Raw genomic sequence first — 25,566 nt, 5'->3', positions numbered from 1 at the left:
GAGTAATATTCCATTGTATATATGTGCCACATCTTCTTTATCCATTCATCTGTTGGACACTTAGGTTGCTTCCATGTCCTGGCTATTGTAAATAGAGCTGCAATGAACATTTTGGTACATGACTCATTTTGAATTATGGTTTTCTCTGGGTTTATGCCCAGTAGTGGGATTGCTGGGTCGTATGGTAGTTCTATTTTTAGTTTTTTAAGGAACCTCCATACTGTTCTCCATAGTGGCTGTATCAATTTACATTCCCACCAACAGTGCAAGATGGTCCCCTTTTCTCCACACCCAGAGGGTGAATTCTAATGTGCGCCCCTGGTTAAGAATCACTGCTTTAAATAGTAGTTCACCCTTCATTATGTTTTCAACATTCATCTGATACATGGAATCCAGCAAGAATTTATGTGACTCAGGAGAGATGGAAGCAGCAATAAGAGAATAGATTTAACCTGAAGATTTCATGATTCCTCCGAAGAAATGATTAGTCTGAACATGAATTTCTTAAAAAGTGCCCCTAGGTTGGATGAGTATAAATGAAAATAGTGAAAGCAATGAAAAGCTGGAAGTTTTCAAGAGGCTGAAATTTTGGCAAAAACAGAAAATACTAGGCAACAAGAAGTGGCTTTGTTCTATATATTTCTCCCATGGGTTGACATTTATCAATATAAAGTGGGGAAGAGAAAGTGTGTGTGCAAACTTGATGTGGTCCAGGGACAAGCGCGGGTGTGAGCTCCTGAGGCTCCTCCAGCCGGTGCTCCTGGCTGCCCTCTGGAATTGCCCAGGGAGTTTTAGAAATACTCTTTCCTGGATCCCATCCCCAAAGATTCGGATATAACTGGTTCTGGGTGAGGCCTCAGCTTGGAAGAATTAACTGCCGTCCCCTCCGTCTCCCTCAGGTGATTCTAATGTGTAGCAAGGTTTGAGACTCCATTATATTACTAATATAAACACTGCCTGGGTTGTTTAACTTGGGGGAGGAGGCACAGGGAAAATAAATTGCACTGTTACTGTCCCCATTAGCCCAAAATTAGGGGTGCCAGATTTGGCAAAGAAAAATACAGGACACCCAGTTAAATATGCATTTTAGATAAACAACAAATAACTATTTTGTGTATGTATGTTCCATGCAATACTTAGGACATATGCTAAAAAATTATTTATTGTTTATCTGACTTCCAAGTTTAATTGGGTGTCCTGTATTTTATTTGTCAACCCTAGCCAAAATATTATAAGCGTTCACAAGTCAGTACATTAAATGTATATTTCAAAAAAAAAAAAAAAAAAAAAAACCAAAAAACCAAATATCCAACTTCATATATTAGGACTTTTCTGATTTTTCACCTCATGTGTTCCCTGAACAGCAGAGTATAACATGCAGTAAGTTATGTTTTTAAATCTTTTTCTTTCAATGTTTGCTTACTTCTTTTAGGTATAATTCTCCCCCTACCAGGTTATATTTAATTTTATTCTGTTCAAAAATTATTGATGTCTGTTTCAAAAGGTAACCTACTAAAAGGCAATCCAGATTATGGTTTGTCAACTTCCTGCTAGTGACCATATTCTTAAATATACACTAAACATTGTACACTTTTTTAAAAAGCAGTGCCTGCTATTTCTAGAAATTTCCAGACATTGTTGAGATAAAAGACCCACTCTTGTTAGAATTTCTTTGTTTAAATAATATTCTTTAATTCTGTTCAAAATTGTTGATATTATTATTTAAAAATGCAAAATCATCCAGTAAAATTAGAAAAGAAAAAAATTATAACAACTTACATTTATTTTGGTATTGAAAAGAATATGCCTGTAGGCCTGGGCTCTGCATAAAATAGCATTAATCAAGATGATAACAGGATCATACTCGATATATTTGTCTACAGGTTTCTGGCAGGATTTCTGAAATAAGGCAAGATAATATTAGAATAAACATATTCATACATTCTGAAATCTTAAAAGGATTTCAAAACAGCGGAGTCTATTTTGGATTTGTATGGCAATAAGGCTATATATCAGCATTTATTTAAATAAACTTCCATTCAGATACAAAATGTTCATCTGCATAAGACGTGGTTTCAGAAATGACTAAATATAATCTTCTAGGCTAAAAATATTAATCTTTTACTCTCATATTTAAGAAGACCCAAAAGATATTTGATTTAAAGACTGATTTTAGGCAGGAAAGTATCTCAGAACACGCTACTTTCAATATGTAGGAATTATTATAAAATAAGTAAGTTTATAATGTACTTTCATTGCCTGTTGGCTAGATGGCCCCAACTTTGTGGTTCTTGAAACATGATTTGGAGAAAAGGGTTCAGAAAAGTAACCCTGCACCCAGAGCTTCTGAGAGCTCCAGGCAGGCAGGAATCCTCGGGTGGCACATACCAAGAGAACCCCGTCTTTCTCTCCATGGAGAACATGGCAAGAAAATGGTCCTTCTCTGCCACAGTAGACACTGGAGAACGCTGGCTGTATGCAAGGAGCGGGGTTGTGCTGCCTGATTCCGAGTTGCCCAAATCAAGGCTCCCTGGGCTCTCAGCCTTTCCTAGTAAAGGGCTTTTTTTTTTTTTTGGACACACGTGATTACAATGTTATGAAATCCCAATACCATCAGAACGTATAAAACGCAGGTATAGGAGAACAAGCTCATTAGAAATGACATTTGAAAGAGTATTAGCTACAAAGTTGCATCAAGGCTCCTATTCACTGCATAAACTAATGGCTACAATTCAAACACAAAACATTTTGAAACCTTGAGGGGATAAAATAGAAATAGAAGAAGTGATGGATATGCAAACATACTAGGATGGCCTTTTAATTATATCAAAGTGCTAGAATAAAAATGGAGTGCATTGAAGAATATGAACCCTGCCCTCCCAATGTCATGAAGAGTTAGATTCAATTCCAATTTAAAGTTTCTCCGCTTCACCCATGTCATTACAAGAAGTGTGTATGTTTGTCCAGTCATCAGGTGAACCAATGAAGGGAGATGTGCTATTACTCCAAATTTAAATCCACCTAATAGATCTGAGGTTTAAGAGGTTAGGCTTTTTAGCTGAGCAAAGAGTAAGCCAGTATCTAAACAGAAGCCACAGAATCAGAAATGCTGTATACATATGACAGAGCTGTTTTCTAGAACCTCTCTCTGTGCTACTCATGTGGAGAACACTTCCCCTCTTTATACAAATGAGAATGGAAGACAAGAGATGCTACTTCACTTTAAAATGAAATGGCAGACTGGTCAGGGATCCTCTCTCTGTCCTTTAGAATTTCCCTAAAACCCATCTTCTGACAGCATCACAAGTCTAAGATGGGATTTGGACATTTTTTAGAAGGAGGTAGGCAGATACCAGCAGCAGGAGACACAGCAGCGTAGTTACTCCTTTTGCAATCATTTGTCTGACGTATGTGTTTGGAGTACCTATTACACTCATAACCGCTCTCTTTACTTTGCCATGTCTATGGCCCAGGCACTTCCACAGTGCAAGATACTTTCCTTGAGACATAAGCTCTACCCTCAAGGACCTTACAGTTTAGAAGGGGAAGTCAAATAAACATGCTACTGTCAGTGCTACAATGGAATGAGCACAGGGTGACATGAACCCAAACAGAAGAGGCAGCTGCTGGTATCATGGGACATGCTATGTGCTATGCCCATCTTTCCTTTCCAACATGCTGAGTATTTTAGAAACATTGAGAATTCGTTAAAGTCTGCTGGTTCCCTCCCTATCGGTTTAGGCCAAATTTTTTCCTTGTTCTGCTTCTGTTATTTGTTTTTCCCTTGAGTGCTTCCTTCACCTTGAATGTAATGAGTCAAACCACACACACACACAAAACAGACAAATGTGGTAAAACATCCGATTGGGAGATACCTAATGTAGTAGAAATGTTTTCTTATTCTGGCAAAATTGTTCTATTCCATATCATTTAGTACTCAATAGACAAGTATCCTGAAAGAGAAAGTTATCCTCTAAGAAATCCCTACAGCACAGGGACCACGCACACCCTGGAAACTCAAACACTGCTTCCACCAGCTCAACTTTAACATGGATATGGCTTAGTTTCTGCTGCTCTGTTCTCTAATTCTATAATGAATCACATCTCTTTCAGAATATAAATTGGCCATTTTTTTTTTCATGAATATTCTTGCTGCTTTTTCCTTCCCATCATCTCCAGGACTAACCCCTTCCCCACTCATTCTCAAATTTTAGCTCCACAATAAGCAAACACATATCTGAGAAGTGGAACCTGTGAGGGCAGCGCTGTCTTATTCATCTTCGCACCCAGCACCCAGGGGTGAAAGCTGCATCTTGTTGTCCCGAACAGAAGTAAAACTTGAGACAATCTCCAAGGAGTCTTGTTTTGTTTTGTTACCATAATGGATTTAGCAAATATCTGAGCACTTAAGATAGGCCAGGCTCCTCAGGATATTAAAAGCACAATATCTTTAACATAACAATAATAAATTGTTAAGCGCTGAAGCAGAGAGACTGACTAAAAGCAAGGGACATGCTTCCATTAGAAGAAAATTAGAGAAACACAGATAGGCAAGCTGGGAGGAATGGCAGGAAAAAGCAAGAAGAGCAAAGGGAAGGGAGATCAGAATGAAAAATACTGGTAGGAGATCAGGCTGAGTTTACTGCTGACTCCAAATACAGCAGAGAAGAGATCAAAGTACCTATAAGTTACCGGCTGTAACCACTTAGAAGCTTTGTATATTTTTTCACAACAAATAGCCTGATGTCTAAAAACTTTTTACTTTTAATCTCAGGACTTGGACAGCCTTTACAAAGTTAATTATTTTATGGTTTAATTTTCAGAGTCTGGCATCACATGAATGATTTTTCTGAGTAATGCAATCATGCATATCATTAAGCATTAGCATGATATAAACAAGGATACTACCTACTCTGTTTCATTAGGGAATGACTGTGTACAATAACCCATAATGTACAGTACCACCATTCAATATTCCAAATATTACTCTAAAATCTGTCTCCTGGGTGAGAAAGTACAATGTCGGGAGGAAAAAAGTGGGGGAGAGTATAGCTGTTGACCTAAATAGCTATCCAATAATTATTTTCTCTTTACATAAGTAAAGGTAAAGAGAAGCCAGCGTCTGATGATTTGAACAGGGATTTCATTGTTGTTAGCCTAATGCCAATAATTTTTAAAAATACAGATTATATTACAAATCACTGCTAACTAAAATGCATAGGCATTTACTAGCTTTTCTTTGGACAAACTATATTCACAGTTACATGGCTGTCGTCTTTTAGACGGGCCATTTAATTGGACTAGTCCAAAGCCATTAAGTTTAGACCACATGTAACTTAATGTTCTCTCATACCGGGATGGCCTAGGATATGATCATCTAAAAAACCTAGAAATGGTTCATTCATTCAACAAATATTTATTTAATACCTACTATGTGTCAGCCACTGTCCTGGGTGGTCCAACTACATTAATGAATAAAATATACACAATCTCTGTCCTTGTGTCGCTTACATTGCAGTGGGAGGAGACAGGCAATAAATAATAAAGTCAATTATATACAATATTAGAAGATGACAGGTACTATGGAGAAAGAGAAGCAGGGAAGGGTGATAAGGTATACCAGCCTTGAAGGGGGCATCATCATTTTTAATAGGGTGGTCAGAGTCGGCCTCTCTATAAGATATTCAAGAAAAGTCCTTGAAGGAGGTGAGGGAATAAGCCACACAGATACCTGAGAGAAGACGGTTCCAGGCAGAGAATTTTTACTTCCTCATTTTTGGTTTTTATATCACCAACGTCTACCATCGTGCTTTGTACATAATTCTGTACATTCAAAAACCACAATGGATGAAGCTTGAAAAAGTATTCTAGGAGAATTTACTATAGGTTATGAAGTGTAAAGATGGTAACATCTGTCTATCAAAGGGAGAATAAGAATGAAATAGCTTTGGCGTGAGCCCAAATGTCACCCTAATCCGATCTTTAAATTTCTACGCACAACACCTGCATCAATCTCCGTCCGAGGATTCGTTCGCCCGGATCAGCAAACGTGACCGGTATGAGAAAAGCGCTGTAGGGTATGACTTCTCCACCATTATAGGTATTCATGCAAAGGCTCGACTGAGCAGGAACGGGAATGTCAAGCATCGAACTGAAGTCTGTATTAGAGGACCCTGAAACTCGTTGGTTTTTTATTTTTATCACCCTAAAAATCTGGTAAAGGTACCATGGTCTCTCACGGTTCCCAAACCTCGCTGCGCCATTTTTTCCCCAAGGACATCCCACACCTGACAACTCACACAGATGGTTATCTTCAGCACGCCGTGGCTGTAGTCTCGGTACAACTCCTTGGCCTCCTGGTTGCATTCGATGCACCTGTACTGGCAGGAGGCCGAGGCAGCAGTAGTAGAAGTCACTGCCACCCCATCCGTCTTCCCCTTTCCAGCCGTCACCCCTTCGGTGCTCCCCTTGCCGGGCCGAAGTCCACTCCGCCCATCAGTGCTCATTTCCACGCAACTGCGGGCCAGAACTTCCGATTCAGTGGCGGGGAGGACGTCAGACGCCAGACCGGAAGCCTTGCGCCGCGCGGTGCTTATCGGGACTCGCAGTCCCAGCACCGAAAAGGGGCTCGCAGGCTGGCTGAGCTGGGACTACAACTCCCAGGAGACGTGGCCACGCCCCTTCTCCCGCCCCCTCGCCGCGGCCCACCCGCTAGCCGCAGGTTCAGGCTGGGAGGCCGCAGCGCGCGGCGAGGGCCGCCGCACATGCGCCCTGAGGGAAGATGGCACCTGCCGGCTGCTGGTGCTGCGGCTGCTGGGGCGGCGCTGTGGCCGCCGCGGGCGCCGCCCGGCGAGTCTTGGTTTTGCTGCTGCTGCTGGGGGTTCTGTCCAACGGGCCGCGACCGGGCGCCCTCGCCACCGAGCACTACTCGCCGCTGTCCCTGCTCAAGCAGGAGCTGCAGCACCGGCAGCAACAGGAGGCCCCGGCGGGCGGCGGCTGCAGCCCGCAGTCCGGGGACTGGGGGGACCAGTATTCTGCCGAGTGCGGCGGTGAGTGGGCGGCGGCGGCGGCGGCGGCGGGCGGGCGTCCGGGTTGCCGCGGAGCGCCGGCGCGGCGGGTCCGGGGGCTGCGGGCCCCGGTGCCGATGTGTGGGCCGCCCGGGCCTCGCCGGCACCGGCCGCGGCGTGTGCCCCTGCGGGAGCCGGCTCCGCGAAGTGTCACGCCGGGGCCGCTTCCCGCCGCTCACACCCACGCCGCTGCGCGCCCTCCTCCCGAGGCCGCCGTGGGGAGGGCGGTGAATAGTAAAAAGAGCTGACAGCATGACCCCGAGGCCAGGGCGGCCTCTCTGCAGCCCTAGCAACTTTTGAGAGGGTGGAGGAGGAGGAGATGGCAGGTGGCCCGGGGCAGCCCCAGTCCCTGCTCTGGCCCCCACGGGTGCTGTGGGAGCGAGGGAGGGACCGACGGACAAAGAGTACCGGACTCGCGCCCGGAGCGGGGGTGTCTGGCCCATCTTAGGCCTGGAAATCAGGTTTCCTGACCTCCCGATTGACGTATCAAACATAGCCTGGAAAAATTTGATCCTTGGGAAGAAAGGGAACAAAAGAGTAACCCCATTTAATCTGTTCATTGACATCTTGCTCCCAGGTGTTTTAAGATTGACCTGTGATCTGTCAGTTGTCTCCCAGAGAGTCAAAAGGGCCTTGCGGGCCTGTGTATGTCAGAGCTGTGTGTGTGTGTTGGAACGCTAGGCCAGTTCATTCATTAAGATTGGGCGCTATTGGCCTCAGTTTAAGGTCCTGGGTAGATTCCTCAGGGGCAAGGTAGATATGTACATTTTTCGTTTTGAAGGTCTGTAGTGAGTCTTTTTACTCTTTAATCCCCTCCCTTATCCTTTCCCTTTCCTCTTGCCCTCCGTGAGTTCCCTTAAGGCTTGCTTCTGAAACGTCCGGGTTTACCTAACTCACTAGCAGCTGACTGCTTGCTCTTATGGCCTGACAGCAGTCTAGCATTTTGTACCTGGGAAGACAATAAGTGTTTTTTGGTTGAGATGAAATGTCGAGATTAGCACAGTCTGATTTCCTTTCAGCACAATCTGACTTCCTTGAGGACGTCTCGCTCACCGAGGGCTCTGTGACTTCTGTATTTTGAAGTAAGCCGTGGCTGGTAACAGCCTGAATGCCATGGCCAGCACTGCACAGTGGAAAGAGAATGGCTTTTACCTCTGTCACTTTCTGTGACTCCGAGCAGGTTAATTGCCTGTCTTTGCAAAATTGCCTCCTTTGTAAATTGAAGACACTGTTCCCTAATTACAGGGTTTTATTTTCTAAACAAGGATGCTGTGAGGGAAATGGGAAATCGCGATCGTACACGTACGCAGTGCTCGCTGTGTGCCCTGTGCTGTTGTAGCAGCTTTAGGTTGGTTAGGCAATGCTCTCAGCCTGTCAGAGCACTGGTAACTACATCATTGGATGGTAGCTCCTTTTCTCAGAGGAGAAAACTGAGGCACAGTGAAATCATCACTTTCCTGTGGGCCCACAGCTGGAAGGGGAGGAGCCCACGTGGTCAGACTCCAGACAACATTTGTCTGAAACACTCAGTGATTATAGTTAGGGAAAAAGCATCTGTAATATTTACAAGCATATAGTAGGAGTGTGTAAATCTTCCTTTCCTTTCCCTCCTATATTCATGTGATGCTCACTGGCTAAAGGAGACCCAGATTCTAGGCAATGAAAGATACAAATTAGGAAATCAATTGATATTATTGATATAGGTGGCTCATTTCACTTTGTAGCATCAGGCTTACGCCAATGGTTAAGAGTCCTCGTTTGAGCCACCTCTGACTTGTATTATGCTTTTCACCCAAATAATGATAAATGTAGGTTTTCAGAACCAGGGCATTTGGAGGAATCCTGTTCATCCTCCATTCCCTCACATATGGAGACCATTATCTAATGTTCTCTGCTTCAGAGGATGAACACTGTATTATGAGGCTTTAAGCGTAATTTATTTAAATGTTTCAATTTTCTCTTTATCCCCTCCGTGTAGTACTTATTTTCTTAGTTTAGAATTAAAAACGTGCTGTTGAAAATTGGTGACACGTCTTCCAGACAGACTTCCCTGGGCTGACATGAGTGTCCCAGTAGCTGCTGACAGGTGCTGAAGTGGCTTTGCCTCTCCTGCTGTCACCTCAGGAAATGATTCCCAGGGTCAACTGCTTATGCTCCTTGGGTCTCCAGGTGTTCCCTTTAGCTTTGCTGGCTGCAGTGTGTGACAAAAGCCGTCTCTTTTGTGGTAGAAACTCACCCACATGTCTCTTATTTCTCCTTCCTTGTCCTAGACAGCCAGGTAGAAGCAAGTGAAACCTGCCTCAGTCCCTCTCTGTTCCAGGAAGAACAGCAATTCAGGATTTACAGCGAGCCACATTGTAGCCTGAGGGGTTCATGCTCTGCATCCAGAGCTCCCGTATGATCAGCATTAGGGTCTAAGCAAGTGCCAGGATCCAGAACTAATCAGTTATTCAGAATCAAGCCCTGCCCTCACCAACTGTTAATTACATCACTGTCCCTGCTGGCTCATCCAGCCCAAGCCTATGCAAATCAAGCCAGCCCCTATTCAGAGGGCAGCCACGGCTGCACAGCCACTTTTCAGAAGCCTTCCCCCTGCTTTTGGGTATAGATGACTGAGTTGATGCCTGCATGGGTCTGAATCTGCACACCTTCAGATGAGCTGCGTATGTGTCCTCTTAAGGCAGAACCTCCAGTGATTGTAGGGCCGAAGAGAACGGCTTGTGGGAGCTGTCTGGACAGCAAAATGGCAGAGGCCGGAATCCAGGCCCCAGGGAGCAGCCTCAGGGGGCCCAGCTGCCCAGACGACAAGCACGGGTGATCTCAGTGCCTTGGACCTCAGCCTGGCTTTCCTGTTCCCCAGCCCCCCTTCAGCTTTTTCTCCTCTAGCACGTTTTTACATTTCGCTTTTTATTTGAAAAGCATGTGTAACCACAGACTTCGATATTCTGTTTTCCCGTGGTGAAAATTACCTTGCTCTTTTAAAAACACGAACACTGTAATGTACGTATTTTTCAAATAAAAGTAAATGTTTCCTCCTTTCCTTGTTATCTTTGCCCTGTTTGTAGTTTGGAACTGTGGGAAGAAATAAGGAACAGAAGTTTTCCCCTGATTCTTTCCCTCGGTTTTATCCTTGTCAACACTGCATCCTTATTTCACACAGTACTTGACACTGAAGTAGGTACTATTTTTGTCTCCATTTTATGTAAGGGGAAACTGAGGCAAAGAGAAGTTAAGAATGGTCACACAGTAGAGAGTCGAGCCAGGATTTGAACCTAGCCTCCCGACCGTTTGTGAACTTCCCGTCAGTGATATTTGCGTGTTAGTGTAATTTCTTGCTAATATAATTGATAAAGTTCTATGCCTTTAAGCTTTGTTTGTTGCAAGTTATAGTCTTAGGTAACTTGTCCTAGAATTTTATGTTTACATTATGTGCAAGGATGCTCCATTGAACCTAATACTTGAACCGTAGAGGGGACTGGATCTGTTCTTTTTTTTTTTTTTTTTTTTAAAGAGAGAGTCGAGCCAGGATTTGAACCTAGCCTCCCGACCGTTTGTGAACTTCCCGTCAGTGATATTTGCGTGTTAGTGTAATTTCTTGCTAATATAATTGATAAAGTTCTATGCCTTTAAGCTTTGTTTGTTGCAAGTTATAGTCTTAGGTAACTTGTCCTAGAATTTTATGTTTACATTATGTGCAAGGATGCTCCATTGAACCTAATACTTGAACCGTAGAGGGGACTGGATCTGTTCTTTTTTTTTTTTTTTTTAAGATTTATTTATTATTTATTTTTAAATTTTATTTACTTCGGCTGTGTCGGGTGTTAGTTGCAACACGTGGGATCTTTGTTGAGGCATGCGGGATCTTTCACTACGGTGTGTGGGCTCTTCATTCTGGTGCGTGGGCTTCTCTCTAGTTGCGGCATGTGGGTTTTCTCGTCTCTAGTTGTGGCGCGCAGGCTCCAGGGCGCGTGGGCTCTGTAGTTTGCGACACGCAGGCTCTCTAGTTGAGGCACGCGGGCTCAGTAGTTGTGGCACGCGGGCTTAGTTACCCCGCAGCACGTGGGATCTTAGTTCCCTGATCAGGGATCGAACCCGCGTCCCTTGCATTACAAGGCGGATTCTTTACTACTGGACCACGCGGGAAGTCCCTGGATCTGTTCTTGAACTGAAAACCTGTTTGTGTGCCTCCTAGATTCTACTCAGAGTTGTAGACCCTGGGGTTACAGCACGGTCGGCTGAGTTCCTCAGTGGAGCCTGTGTTCTGGTGGCGGAAGGAGCAGTGTGCAATAGGCCTGGTGATAAGCGCCTTTAGGGATAGAGTGGTGTGGGGATGCCTCTTTGAGACGTGGCCTGGGAAGGCCTGTGCTCACGTGACACGAGCAGAGACCGGGATGGAGTGAGACTTAGAGAGAGAGCTTAGCCATATCTTAACTTGACCCCCTGATGTCACAGATCTGGTAAAGTAAGGTCTCGTTAAGTTGTAACTTGTCCACTGATTCAAGAATTCAGGTTTTCTCCTCTGCTCTTCCTACCAGAGTTAAGCTGCATCTTATTCCAGTGCAGCATTCGTCTGTATTAAGTATGTCTTTATGTGTTCTTTATAGATGGTCCACCTGTATTTTAGTTCAAACATATGCATTTCTAGTACTTGTTTCAAAAATACTTTTGTTTTCCTTATTTGAAAATGTATTAATAAGAACAGTGAATTTATGTGTTTTTCTTTTTTTTTTTTTTTTTAACTGCCTTCTTGAGAGTTTTTTGTCTGCTCCTAGGTGAGGTAGTTTTGTACTTGATGTCTTTGTGGTCGTTTTCATCTAAACTGGTGACATTAACACTATCCATGCTTCCTGCCTTAGTCAAGTTCAATGATTAATTTGCAACCTGAAGTACTTTTCTTTAGTTTGTTGAAATTAACAATCCCAGATTTGAGTTTATTTCATTTTCCCACTGTTCTTTGTGGAGAACGGAACATTAGTGTCTGTCCGATTTGGGAGCTTTAACTGCCGGAAAAACAAGGAAGTAGCTGTGAACCTAGCTCTGTGTTTTTGACAAAGTCAGTCAGACTTAAAGAGATTGTCAGTATTTATGGTCTGTCTCTTAACTGAGGAATTGGTTATCTAAATACATGAGATCGGTCTTATTGCTCACAGCCTTAAATTACTGCTGTGTCTTAGAGGCGGTAAGGAATCAATAGAGGGAAACTTCTACAATGAGAGCTGTTTCCTCTTTTGCTCTGGCTGCGGGGAAGTTAAGAGCCAAGTTTTTTATGCTCAGTTACGGCAGCTGTGGTAACCCTTACTGTTAGTGTATTTGCTTGGCCCTGATTTTCTGCGTTAGTTATCATACACAGTTTTGTGGCAGATCTCTTCTGATCCCTTCAGGGCATACACAGTAAATCTGACAGTGTAAAGGAGCTAGCTTATTTTGAGCACAGAGACTGAGGCATGGAGTGATGGAGAGATTCGTGTATTGTTACCTCAACCAGCCCAGACGACTGATCACTGTGGGGGTGAACAGCATTTTTCAGGAGGTCATCTGGCTTAGGGGTGGCTCTTTGTCGTGAGAGCCCTGTGAAGCTCATAGCCCATGGTATTTGCATCTCGTTAGCTTCGTCCTGTAGATATGTTGTCGTTAAGAATTACATTTACCTTTTATAGGTTTCTGTGCACTGGTAGATGTGTTCAGCTTTGGGTGACAGAGGTTAATTCTTTTCCCCTCTGGATGAGGGCAAAAGATATGTGGCCTGGGTTTTTAAACCTACCTACATGGAGCGTGACTACAGGAAGTGGCAGAGTACTTTCTATAGAAAAACTTTTCAAGGAGTCTCTTTTACAGCCTGTAGAGACAGCTTGGCTTCTTTGCACTCAATAGATACTTGCCTGACTGACCAACTTGTAAAGCATCCCCTTTTCACAGTGTAGTGTTTTAAAGAGGTCATCTCATCTTTTTGTTTGGGCTTGTTATCTTGCAGATAGAATAAGTACAAAATTTATTAAAATAACAGAATTTTAATACTTTGCACTTCGGGTTAATGCTTTCCAACATTTTCTTTCTGCTGTCTTTTTTTAATTTTTTACTCTTTATTGAAATATGACATATGCAGAAAAATGTGTGCATCACAAGTGTAAAGCTCCATAAATTTTCACAAACTGAGTAACGCGTGTAACCAGAAAGAACCCCAAATCAATAACTGCTATCTGTTTTTAAGCATGCTAATAAAGTCTTATTCTACGTCACCCTTGGTTCATTGGGAAATATTTGCTGTGGCTTCATTTCTGCCTCAGGAACGGGCACATGCATGGACTCTGCTCAGGCGCTGGCGTTCTTCACACAGGTACCCGGGGGTCCTATATCAGGTCATCTGTCCTCCACCTGGCACGAAAGACCAGTTGACTTCTCTTGTGACTTTTTCCTGCCTGAGTTTGGCGTGTTCTGCGTGACACTGTGTTTCCTTGTCTCTAATGGTCGCACATCACTGCCTAGATCTGCTTCAGCTTACCCAGTAGAGCTGATGATGTTTGACAGTACGTGTGGGCTTATGCGAAAGTCTTCAGCTCTTAAGAGTGCGTGCCACCCTGAGCCTGCGATGCATTTGCAGCGCAGTTTATAACCCCAGGCTAAGTGAGCAGCCTTTGTGGGTAAGGCCCGCTGCCCAGTATGCTGGCGGCAGCACCTGCCATCCTGTTCTGTTCCTGGATCGGCGCCCCGTAACTTGTTTCCATGCTTCTTTTTCCATTCTGTGCAGCTGACCAACTCCTTTTCTTTTGGTTTTATACATTCTTTACAAGTACTTTACTTTTATGTGAGTTAATACCGCTTCAGTCAAATTACATTCATGTTTTGCTAAAAAGCCGTTCTGTCTCTTTTAAGATGGCTTTTGCAGATCCTTGTTCTAGAGGACTAGTTATATGTTGACTTTATAATCTAATTCTCAGTGGGCAGCCTCTCTTTTTAAGTTGTTTTATGATAACTTACACATCTCAGGTACTGATGAATAGTATTTTATTAGAACAAAAGAAGCATATAAATTCTTCAGAGGAGAATTTTCCCTGTTATTACTTTTCCTGTTATTACATTCTAAAGGAAAAGTACCACCTGGGACCATCGAGCAAGGTAATCTACAACGTCCTTGTTACTGAACCGAACTTGAGTCTGCATGCCCACAGCACCGCAAAGCCAGTCTGCTGACACCGGGCTGTGGTGAAGGAAAGTTCAACGATTATTTGCAGGGCACCAAGCCAGGAGGGCTGGCAGCTTATGCTCAAAAAGTCCAAACTCCCCGATGGCTTTCAGGGAAGGGTTTTAAAGGCAACATTTGGGGTGAGAGTTGTAGCCTGTAGACTTCCTTCTGATTGGTTGGTGGTGAGGAAATAAGGTGATGTTTTGGGGATCTTAATCATCAAGCTTCTGGTTCCAACCAGTCTGGGATCTACAGGCTTGTGATCAGCAAGTAGTCACCATCCTCCACCTGGGTGGGGTCTTAGTTTCTGCAGAACAACTCCAAGATATGCATCAGATGGTTATCGTCCTGTAGGAGGAAGTAGAACTTTTATCGCTGAACTCTTTAAGCTACCATTATGTTTCTTGCTTGACTGCTTTTCCTTAGTTTCTGCATTCCCTCACTTCCCTAATTGGTAACTGCTTGAGTCTGCTCTTTGGAACTCAGGGAAGACCTAGGAGACTAAAGCCTTTTTCCACAAACAAGAAACAGGTGACATGGAGGGGCTCTGGTACCCGGGAGGACCCCGCAGGGGTCGACGCTTCCCCCCCCACACACCTTTTCTTTGATACTCCTCAGTCTTTAGGAGAACAGGGAGCAGGATAAGAAAGAGAATAAAGTTTTGGGTAGAAAGGTTAATCATAAACTTGACAGGGCAGCTCGCTTTCAGGGGGACCTAGCTTCACCCTCAACAGTGGTTGTCTTACAAATGCAGAAACTGATAAAAGCAAAGTTTCTTGTGTTTTAAGCTCTGAAATATATATCACGTTAAGCTTAGTCACGGCTGTTCTAAGATGTACTTAAGGAGAGAAGGAATCTTTTTGTTCATTTTTTATATGTGTTTTTTTTTTGTTTTTGTTTTTGTTTTTTTGCGGTACGCGGGCCTCTCACTGTTGTGGCCTCCCCCGTTGCGGAGCACAGGCTCCGGACGCGCAGGCTCAGCGGCCATGGCTCACGGGCCCAGCCGCTCCGCGGCATGTGGGATCCTCCCGGACCGAGGCGCGAACCCAGTTCCCCTGCATCGGCAGGCGGACGCGCAACCACTGCGCCACCAGGGAAGCCCTTTATATGTGTTTTATACCTGCATATCTGTGCCAAAACGCTTTTACCAGAATTACTCATTAAAGTCCAGTTATTGACAAAAAAAAAGCAAAGGAACTACAAGTTGATGCCGTGTAGCACCTGTTGTGACCTTCAGGGAGCTCCTCCAGCCACGGTAATGCGGTCTGCTCTTCCCGGGTTACCCTACACCTGGGACCAGAATTGTCGATAAATATCTGGCACCTGACTTCCAAGTTCTGGCTCCTCCATGGGAAAAGCCCAGTCATCCTTGTGTTCGGGTGAACCTGGCCCACTGTCTGTTATACCTAGAGCCAGGTGGTCAAGTGATGAGTACAGAAGCCGCTGTGGAATTGCTTATGAAACATTTTCCTTCGGGGAAGCGCAAGCTTTCAGTCAGTTTTCCCTTGCAGAACAGGAGTGTGTGACAAACGCATGCTCCTTCCAGTAACACCTCCTCTCCTCAGCAGGAGGCAATGCTCTCCTCTTATCTGATTGAGAACTTCCACGCTTTCCCACCATTCTCGCTGTCAGCCCGCCCGCAGCTGTACTGATAGCCTTTGCCTGCGGTCCTGTCTACTTGGAGGACTCGTGGCTTCTGCCTGGTGCAGCGCCCAGCTGAAAAAAGAGGCAACAAAGACAGGACCACCGAGTCCTTCCAGCCACCGCCTCATCTCTCTGTTCCCTTTTACAGCAGAATTCCTCAAGGAAGATGTTTATGGGCACTGTCTCAATGTCCTACAGTCAGCTCCTGTCTCCCCACCAAAGATGCTCTTCTTAAAGTCAGCTGTGTGTAAGGTTGAGGGGGAGAAGAAAGAAGTTGGATGGCATTGCTGTAGTAGACTATTACCAGGACCCCGCTTTGGCAGAATGAGCGGTGACAAATGTGCCGTGTGCCCCTATCGATGGGGTGTCCTAGAGCGCATCTGTGGCGAATCTTCGCTTCATTGTTTCTTCATTTTTGTGACCTTAAACGTGTCCATTAACATTGAACATCATTCCCCACGTGTACAGTGAGCCCAAGGTATGTTCCACCAGCCTCAGAGAATGGAGGACCAGAAGAAATAATGTCTGTGAAAGCATTTTGAAAGCTGTAAAGTACTGTGAAGGCCAAAATAAACTTCAGGAAAGCAGGAAGAAGAAATTTACAAGAAAAACCCAGCAATTTTAGCCTAGATGTATATACTAACATTTAACAGTCATTCTGTGAGCTGCGGGCGTTATGTCCATTCCTCCCAGTTGCCCTAAGAGGGTATGTGGTGGTAGTTATTCCTGTTTTACAGATGGGATGAAATTAAAGGACTTGCCCAAAGTCAGACAGCCAGTTAGGCGTCTAATCTGAGTCAGTCCGGCACCACAGCCTGCGCTCTGAACCCCTCTGTTACTTTGCTGCAGAACTAATTAATTACATTTGAAGTCAGGGAAAGAGGAGCTTTAAATAGAAGAGCTGGTTGTTTGAAAATAACGGGTAAACTTTAGACAATCATCTAGCAAGGGTAATCAAGAAAAACGAGAAGAAACAAATACAGCTGACCCTTAAACAGCACGGGTTTGAACTGTGCATGTTCACTTATACGTGGATTTTTTTCAGTAGGAGATACTACAGTGCTACACCATCTGTGATTGGTGAATCTTCAGTTGTGCAACTGCAGATTCGGAGGGCTAACTACAAGTTCTATGCAGATTTTCAACTGAATGGAGGATTGGCACCCCTAACCCCCATGTTGTTCAAGGGTCAACTGTATTTGCCTTTAGGAATCATTATAACTCTCTGTATAGCTTTATGACAAAGATGTAGAACAGTTCAAAGAAAAGGTAAATTATCAAGTTGATTCTCCCTCCGCCTCTTAAATATCTTGTTCCCACCAGGGTCAGCTCTTTTCTTCTCATTAAACTTAAGCTTCCTAAGCTTTCTTAGAGATCCTACCTACATTTTCTGCTTAATCATCTACCATCAGTTAATGATTATCAAATTTATATCTGTAGCTCTTTCTCTGGAATTTCCTAACTACATGCAAGACAGCTTTCTGGTTTAGCATCTCATGAGCAATTGCTTAAACCCAGAGTTAGCGCTTTACTTCCCTCTAAAAGCACTCTTCCTCTTAAGACTCCCCACTTCAGTTACAGGCACTACCCCTTTCTAGCTGCACAAACGGGAAACAGTGCCTCTTTCCTCTTCCTGTGCCCAATTTTCTCAAAGCCCTGTCCTTTTTCCTTCATATCTCCTTCTCTCCCCACTGTCTTTGATCTTTCTTCCTGCTGAAGCTTTCCATGGCATCTTAATACTAAAGAAGAAAGGGAATAAATGAACTGGATACTAAACTTGGGAAACTAGAAGAGGAAATAAAGGAAATTGCAGGACTAGGAAGAACAAAGCCAGAATAAATTAATTAGAAACAGCGACAACGGAATGGATCAATAGACCCAAGAACTGCTTCTTTAAAAAAGAATAAAATAGGTGAATCTGATAAGGCTAACATGTAAGTAGGGAGCAGATGCGAATGCGCGTAATGAACGAGGTATGTGCACAATTGTAGCGGCTGTTAGAATTTAAGAGACAACGGTGCAGAAATCTCTGCTAATAGGTTAAAAATAAGCAGTAGAGAAATATCCAGGAAGATGATATCATGTAGAAGAAAAAGATGAGATTCTGTAATGTGTTTTGAGACTATTTCTGCAGTAATCACAATGAAATTACTTGTATGACCTGAACAAGGAAGAAAACAGACTTTTCCTAATTTCATGGAAATCTGTAGCATTTAAATACAGCTGGTTGGGTTATTATTTGAAAATAATTGAATCCATAGTGAGTTAAATATTTTTAGATTAAAGAACAAATTTAACCTCCTGTTCCAGACAACTCTAGTTACAACTAGAACAAACTAGTTTTGTATCACAGACCTTACCAAACCAGCAAAAAACACTGATGCCAGAATCTGATAAAGTTCAGGGGGAGAAAAGAAAGCTATTAACATCGTTATAAAAATCCAAAGTAAAATATTAGTAAACTGAAGCCAGCAAACAAAAGAATAATCTGCCTTGATCAATTAGTTTATTCTAGAAGTACAAAAGATGGTTCAGCTTTTTAAGGAATTGAATTAATCACCTTGATAGATCAAAGGAGAGAAATCATGATTATCATAAAGAAATATCCAAAATCACTTGGTAAATTTCAGCCAGCTTTCCTTATTTAAAATTTTTGGTAGAGCAAAGAATAGGAGAATTCTTCCTTTAAAGGGTAAAATACATTGATCTCCACCCTTCCTTTATATGGTAAAATATATCAATCTCAAAACAGGCACATAGAGCAGCTTCCCACTGGATGTTTGTAAATGTTAAATTTAAAAGTATTACTGTCAAAAGTTGAGGAAACTCTGGGTCGTCAAATGACATGTTAACGTCAGGACTAAGCAGGAGTGCCTTTTATCACTAGTATTACTGAGCACTTTGGGGAGGTTTTGTCCAGTAAAATAAGATGCTAAGTGAGTATGAATATTAAAAAGACCTTTATATAATTACGTGTAGATGGCACAGTTATCCACTGTGTTAAATGAAGACATTAATAGAGCTGTTAAAAGTTCAATAATGTGGACAGATAAAATATTCAGCTCTAGTCAGCTAAGAAGGCAAAAGATTGACAGTATGCTGTGTTTCTGCCTGGGCCACTCTCCCAGTCCTGCCAGCCTCCCGTGGACCTTCACCTGTTAAGTCCTTAACTTCGCTTAGATCTTCCTTCACTCCTTCATGGCAGACAGCCAACCAACACCTCCATTGCTTTGCTGGAGGGTGGCCTTTTGCAAATTGCTTAGGCTGTCTGCCTGGTTTTCCTCTTCTTTAAAATGGGAATTGGAAGGGTACCTATACATGGTGACTATATCTGTATTAGCTGACGTTACTCAGTCCTCTGGAAGCTTTTCCTGAGCACACACACCTCTTCTGATTATGCTCTAGGTCATGACTCTTAAACTGTTGCATTCTGACATTTTTTTATGTGGCTCTGATTACTGTCAGCTTCCCCACTGAATGCTGTATACAAGGACTGGGGTCATTTATGGTTTTGACGACCATTGAGGCTAAGGCCGTGACTGGAACATAGTAGATGCTCAACAAATAATAGATTCAACCACCGATGAATCTGTGGTTATCAAGCGATTTTTTTAAGATCACAACAGACTTGAACGGGTACATCCTGTATAAAAATTTTAAAATTCCACATAGGTTAATAAAAGATTAAATTTTGTAAAGAAGTCAAGTGTTTCTCCCCTCATTAATCTACAATTTTAATGCAATTCTAATAAAAATCATCCAGGGCTTTTTGTTTTGGAACCGTAACAAAATGACTGAAGTTTATCTGAAGGAAGAATGTTTATCCAAATAGCCAAGAACTTTAAAAAAAAAAAGGTGATGAGGGTTTGCTTTTACATTAACATGTATGCACTCATTGTAAGGCTATAGTAATTGAAACAGTGATACTGAAGTCAGAATAAACATCATTATAAGGGATTAGAAAGTCTACAAAACAGAACAACAAAATACAGGTTTATTGTAGAGAATTGAAATTTTATGTATTTAATTTAAGTATTAAATTAAAATGATATATAATCTCACCAAGTTTAAATTTAAATAATGTAGAAGAAAAGGTAATCATATGGTTAAGTGTTTACGTTACATTATTAAGTTAAAAGGGCAGCTTACAAAACAGTGTAGCTCCTTCATTTCTCACAACCTCATGATAACAATAGTAGCAAACATTTTTTGAGCTCCTTCTTTGTGTCAGAAACTATACCACATGCTTTACTTATATTTCCTTATTGAAATCTCACAACCACCTCTGTGATGTAGATAATTTATTACTGACCCTGTTTTACAAATGAAGAAACTGAAGATGGACGAGGCTAAGTCAGTGGCCAAGAGCTAGTAAGCAGTGGCAGAGAACAGGAATTCACACCCAGCCACCTGATTTCAGAATTATCACTCTTAATTATACACACCAAAATTTTCATGGTGGTTCTCGGCTCATGGTGGTATTCTAAGTGACTTTTATTTACATTTTGTGATTTTTCTGTATTTTCTACAATGATCGTGAATAACTACTATAATTTTTTAGAATTAAATGTCCATGTAGAGATTGAAGAGTCATCTGTCAGAGCTATTGCAGAAGGTAGATGTAAATCATCTCAAAGATTCCTTTAAAAAAAGGAGTCCAGAAACAGATCCCAGTGACTATAATGTGTTATAAAGGTGGCATTCAAATTGATAATTTCATAAGTGGTCCTGAGGTTAGAAAGTAGATAATTAGAAATTCTTCTCTAAATCTTAGGCCAGAATAGATGAGATGACTTACAAATTAGCAAAGGATATAAGCAATTTACAAAAGAGATACAAATGGCCAATAAACCAAAAGTTTAATCTTACTAGTACTATTTTCAGATTGGAAAAGATAAAAAGAATGGCAGTACTCTGAACAGAGGGAAATTGTGGTGTTATACACTGCGAACGGGAATGAAATTATTAAGTATTGGGATGGAAATGGAGCAATATATATGGAAAGTCTTAAAATTGTTTACACCCTTTGCCTCAGCTATTACATATGTTATTCTGTAGTTTAATTGTCCAGTTGTGTAAATTTGCAAAAAATATAGGTCAAGGATACTCATTGAAAGTGTCTGTATTAAGGAAAAAAGAAAGGACATCCTAATTATCCAGTGATAGGGGTATGGTTAAATTCCATGCAATGGAATACTGTGCAGCCATTTAAAATTAAATAAATGTTCGGACTTCTCTGGTGGCGCAGTGGTTAAGCATCCACCTGCCAATGCAGGGGACACGGGTTTGAGCCCTGTTCCGGGAAGATCCCACATGCCGCAAGCAACTAAGCCCGTGCGCCACAGCTAGTGAGCCTGCGCTCTAGAGCCCGCGAGCCACAACTACTGAGCCCACGTGCTGCAACTACTGAAGCCCGCGCGCCTAGGGCCCGTGCTCCGCAACGAGAGAAACCACCGCAGTGAGAAGCCCGCGCACCGCAACGAAGAGTAGCCCCTGCTCACCACAACTAGAGAAAGCCCGCGCACGGCAACGAAGACCCAATGCAGCCAAAAATTTTAAAAAAATTTTTTAATAAAAAAAAAATCAGTACACCTGAAACTAATATTATAAATCAACTATACTTCAATTACAATAAAAAAATAAAATTATGTAGATGTTTATTTATTGAAACTAAAAAGAATTCCATAAAGTGGAGAGATTGTTAGAAGAGAATACAGCCATGTCTATGTAGTGCTTCGTACGGTGCTCAACATGTGGTGAGTTCTCAAACGGTACCTTTTTTAAAAGGTAGGGGAGACAGGTTATTGATTAACGTATATCCAACTGCCTATCAGCAAGCGTTGCTGGTTCTTCATTCTTGTCAGACTAAAGCCTTTCTCTGGGTCCATGACTTCCTAGTCTGACCACTCACCTTCCGAACTCATATTTTTTATTTTCCAGCACCAACTCCCTCCTCTAGCTAGGGTGGTCTGCTCACTGCCCCTTTGCATTTGCTTGCCTTTGTGTTTCTGTACACCACTCATTCTGCCTGGAGTATCCATTCCCCTTCTGCCCGCCAGTCTGAACCCATCCACCCTTTAAAGCCCGCTGTGCCTTGTGAGACTTAACATTCCGGCTTCAGTCACTGCTCCCCACCAGGGCTCTTGGATCCATCATGTCCTTCCTGTCGTTAGGATACACACATGTGAGAATTCAGCTACATTGGTTCACCTGGTTCCTTGAACATAATTTTGTGCTCTTTAATGACTGCTGCATTAGAGCATATTTTAAAAAATAAGTTGTTGAGGCAAAATTCACATCATGTAAAATCAAGCATGTTCAAGTGAACAGTTCAGTGGCATTTAGTACATTGACCAGGTAGTGCAGTTACCTCAAAACATTTCTCTCACTCCAAAGTAAACTTCCTTGCCTATCAGGCAGTTTCTCTCCATTCCCTCCTTCAACCGCCAAGGTGCATATTTTGCCTATGGATTTGCCTATTCTGGACATTTCCTATAAATGGAATCATACAATATGTGACCTTTTGTGTCTAGTTTCTTTCACTTAGTTTTTGTTTTGGAGGTTCTCCCATGTTGTAATATGTATCAGTACTTCATTCATTTAAAAAATATTTATTTTTGGCTGCGTTGGGTCTTAGTTGCGGCACATGGGATCTTTCGTTGTGGCAACGTGGGTTTTCTCTCTCGAGTTGTGGCATGCAGGCTCCAGAGCGTGTGGGCTCTGTAGTTGCAGCACGGGCTCTCTAGTTGTGCCGCACGGGCTCAGTAGTTGGCAGCGTGTGGCTTCGTTGCCCCGCGGCATGTGGGATCTTAGTTCCCCAACCAGCACTCAAACCCGCGTCCCCTGCATTGGAAGGAAGATTCTCAACCACTGGACCACCAGGGAAGTCCCCACTTCATTCATTTTTTAAGGCTGAATAATATTCCACTATATGTATATACCACAATTTGTTTATCCATTTTTTGTTGATGGACATTTAGGCTGTTTCCACCTTTTGGTTATTGTAAATAGTGCTGCTATGAACATGTACGTATGTGTGCTTGTTTGAGTCCCTGTATTCAGTTCTTTGGGGTACGTACCTAGGAGTGGAATAGCGGGACCAGGTGGTAATTCTGTCTTTAACTTTTTGAGGACCCAGCCAACTCTACAGTGGCCACACAGTTTTACATCCCCATCAGCACTGCACAAGGGTTCAATTTCTCTGCCTCCTTGCCAGCACTTGTGATTTCCCGTTAAAAAAAAAAATTATAGCCATCCTAGTGGGTGTGAAGTGGTACCTCCTTGTGGTTTGATTTGTATTCTTTCGTTAATAATGATGTAGAGCATCTTTTCATGTACTCAGTGGCTGTTTGTATATCTTCGGAGAGTTGCCGGTTCAAGTCCTTTGCCCGTTTTTAAAACGGGGTTGTCTTTTTCTTGTTGAATTTGAGGAGTTTTTAGATATTCTGGATACTAGATCCTTAGCCCATACCTCTTAACATCAGGTCTTCCTGGCTTGACTTTGTTCCCCTCTTTGTGATTTTTTTTTTTTAACCTCTGGGAAATGCTGCCACATAGGAGATATCCCATGAAAGGATCTTAACAGCTGTGTTCACTGTTGTAAGGACAATCACCGATGCGTGTGTGAGATACTTGGAAACTATAAAATGTTACCCAGTTGTAGAGGTGGAAGACAGGATGCCCCTTTTAGTGTTTTTTACACTTGTCCTCGTTTTGATTTTGTGGATTCTTCACATTGCAATTCATAGTTAAGCACCTAAGAGCCATAAATCTAAGGTGAGGAGAATAACAAGGACTGTTTGCTTTTCAGAGTCATCCTTTTTGAACTTCCATGACTCCGACTGCGAACCCAGAGGATCACCACCCTGTGACTCTTTGCTTTCCCTCAACACTGAAAAGATTCTGGTATGCGTCTTCTTTGCCTTCTGTTTTTGTGACCTGAAACATGGTGATACTAGTTCCAAAAGGTGGAGATTGCGTCTGTTTATCAACTAGGAGTTGAGTCCAGTTGCATAAGATAAAGAGAGGTCATCTGGTGTTTAGTCACATTGAATTATTATGTCTTATGAATTGGATGGTTGGTCATTCTGGACCTAGGACTCTTTACTTTTAAGATCCAAGGAATAAAGGAGATCATGGCTGAACCTTATTTCTAGGAGCCTTACGGATTTGAAGGTAGCGTATAATCTTATTTTTCTAGCCTTTGCCTGTGTAGCTTTTATATCTATGGTTTTTTTTATCAGTACCAACTAAGCTGTACAAGAGACCTCTCCCTTCCAGGGATGAGCACCTGGCACTGTGCCACGTAACGTGCATCTACCCGTCGTGCTAGCGTGTGTCCCCCTCTGGCCCGGCTGCCTCAAGGTGCCAGGGTATTTTTGTTCACACTTAATTCTGTGAGGCTGTTATTCTTTCAGTGCCGAAGGTTAACAGTTTTTCTCCAGGCCTTTGCCTTCAACATCCACAGAGATATTGTTGGCTTCTTTTGTTTAAAATTTCCCTTTAGGATACTCCTTTCTTTTCCAGACAAAGCTCTGCCTTTTCATGTAACAACTACTCAATATGGGCAGAAACTTCAAAGTAGAGAATGATCAACTGATTTTTCTTAACTCATTGCATAGCCGTCAGCGTGGTATATGGAAAAACTTTCGAGTTAGACTTGTCCCAAACCAGAATGGGCTAACTTGTGAAGCAGTGAGTTGGCCATCACTGAAAACATTTCAATAGAAACTGCATAATCCCCACCTTGGAGAAGTGATTAGATTCTTAGAGTTATTAGGAACCTTCTTGCTGATAGTAATTCAAATATTATCTACTATTTGCCTTTCTAGTTTTAAGATGGCACTAGCTAGTAACCTATGGGAGAAAGCGTATCAGTCTAGGCCTTTTGTTTTCCCTAGGTGGAAAATATGGGAGTTAAACTCTTCATTTATTCATTCATTTTCCAGATATTTATTTTTCACCTATTTTTGTCAAGCGTTGAGCTAAGTAAGTACTTAGCCAGAGAGTGGTGAGCCAGATAGGCTTGGTCCCAGCACTTAGGGCTCTATAGTTACTAATCAAATAATTATACAAGTAAGCATAGAAGTATAATTGTGCAAATCCTACGAAGGAAAAACAAAGGGTCAACATAATCTCCCTTAAGTTAGGGGTGTCAGGCAAGACAGCTTTCAGGAATTGAAACATGAGCAGGGACCTGAAAGGTGGATTGGAGTTAGTCTACTAGCAATGTGGGGTTGTGTGTTTAAACTTCCTTGATCATAGCTGCTCCACTCTGTCCACAGAAGGTATCTATAGATGCAGTATTAGACGTGGGGAAGATTCTTTTTGATCAGGAAATTAATTTGTCCGTACGATACTTTTCCTGCCCACTTCTGTTATAAATTTTATTTCTAATATAATACAAACACTTTAAAATCAGATATGCTTTTCAGTATATTCTTAATGTTGCTTAGTAAATGATTTCTTCTTTTTATGGGATTTCATTTCTGTTCTCTTCCCATCTTTTTTTTTTTTTGCGGTGCGCGTGCCTCTCACTGCCGTGGCCTCTCCCGTTGCGGAACACAGGCTCTGGACGCACAGGCTCAGCGGCCATGGCTCACGGGCCCAGCCGCTCCGCGGCATGTGGGATCCTCCCGGACCGGGGCACGAACCTGCGTCCCCTGCATCGGCAGG

At 42.6% G+C, this 25,566-nt stretch overlaps 2 protein-coding genes across 9 annotated transcripts in view; one reads left to right on the top strand and one right to left on the bottom strand.

The window, feature by feature from the left end:
* Nucleotides 1-6,564, bottom strand: part of ARV1 (ARV1 homolog, fatty acid homeostasis modulator) — a 14,767-nt gene extending 8,203 nt beyond the window's left edge. Inside the window, exons 1-2 of one of the 3 annotated variants that reach the window (XM_055081447.1) lie at nucleotides 6,300-6,564; nucleotides 1,780-1,899 (exon numbers count right to left, since the gene is read on the bottom strand). In XM_055081447.1, the coding sequence (XP_054937422.1) occupies nucleotides 1,780-1,899; nucleotides 6,300-6,506 (327 nt within the window). In that variant the 5' untranslated portion in view covers nucleotides 6,507-6,564. The remainder of the gene's footprint in view (nucleotides 1-1,779; nucleotides 1,900-6,299) is intronic. The other 2 variants (XM_007127602.4, XM_007127603.4) reach the window with 2 other exon arrangements.
* Nucleotides 6,565-6,619: 55 nt separating this feature from the next.
* TTC13 (tetratricopeptide repeat domain 13) overlaps nucleotides 6,620-25,566 on the top strand; it is a 70,935-nt gene continuing 51,988 nt past the window's right edge. For all 6 annotated transcript variants that reach the window (XM_055081446.1, XM_024117080.3, XM_024117082.3 and 3 more), the window contains exons 1-2: nucleotides 6,620-7,049; nucleotides 23,702-23,796. In XM_055081446.1, the coding sequence (XP_054937421.1) occupies nucleotides 6,782-7,049; nucleotides 23,702-23,796 (363 nt within the window). In that variant the 5' untranslated portion in view covers nucleotides 6,620-6,781. The remainder of the gene's footprint in view (nucleotides 7,050-23,701; nucleotides 23,797-25,566) is intronic.

Source organism: Physeter macrocephalus, chromosome 20, assembly GCF_002837175.3.
Source record: "Physeter macrocephalus isolate SW-GA chromosome 20, ASM283717v5, whole genome shotgun sequence".
Classification (NCBI taxonomy): domain Eukaryota; kingdom Metazoa; phylum Chordata; class Mammalia; order Artiodactyla; family Physeteridae; genus Physeter; species Physeter macrocephalus.
This window is presented reverse-complemented; position numbering and strand designations above follow the sequence as displayed.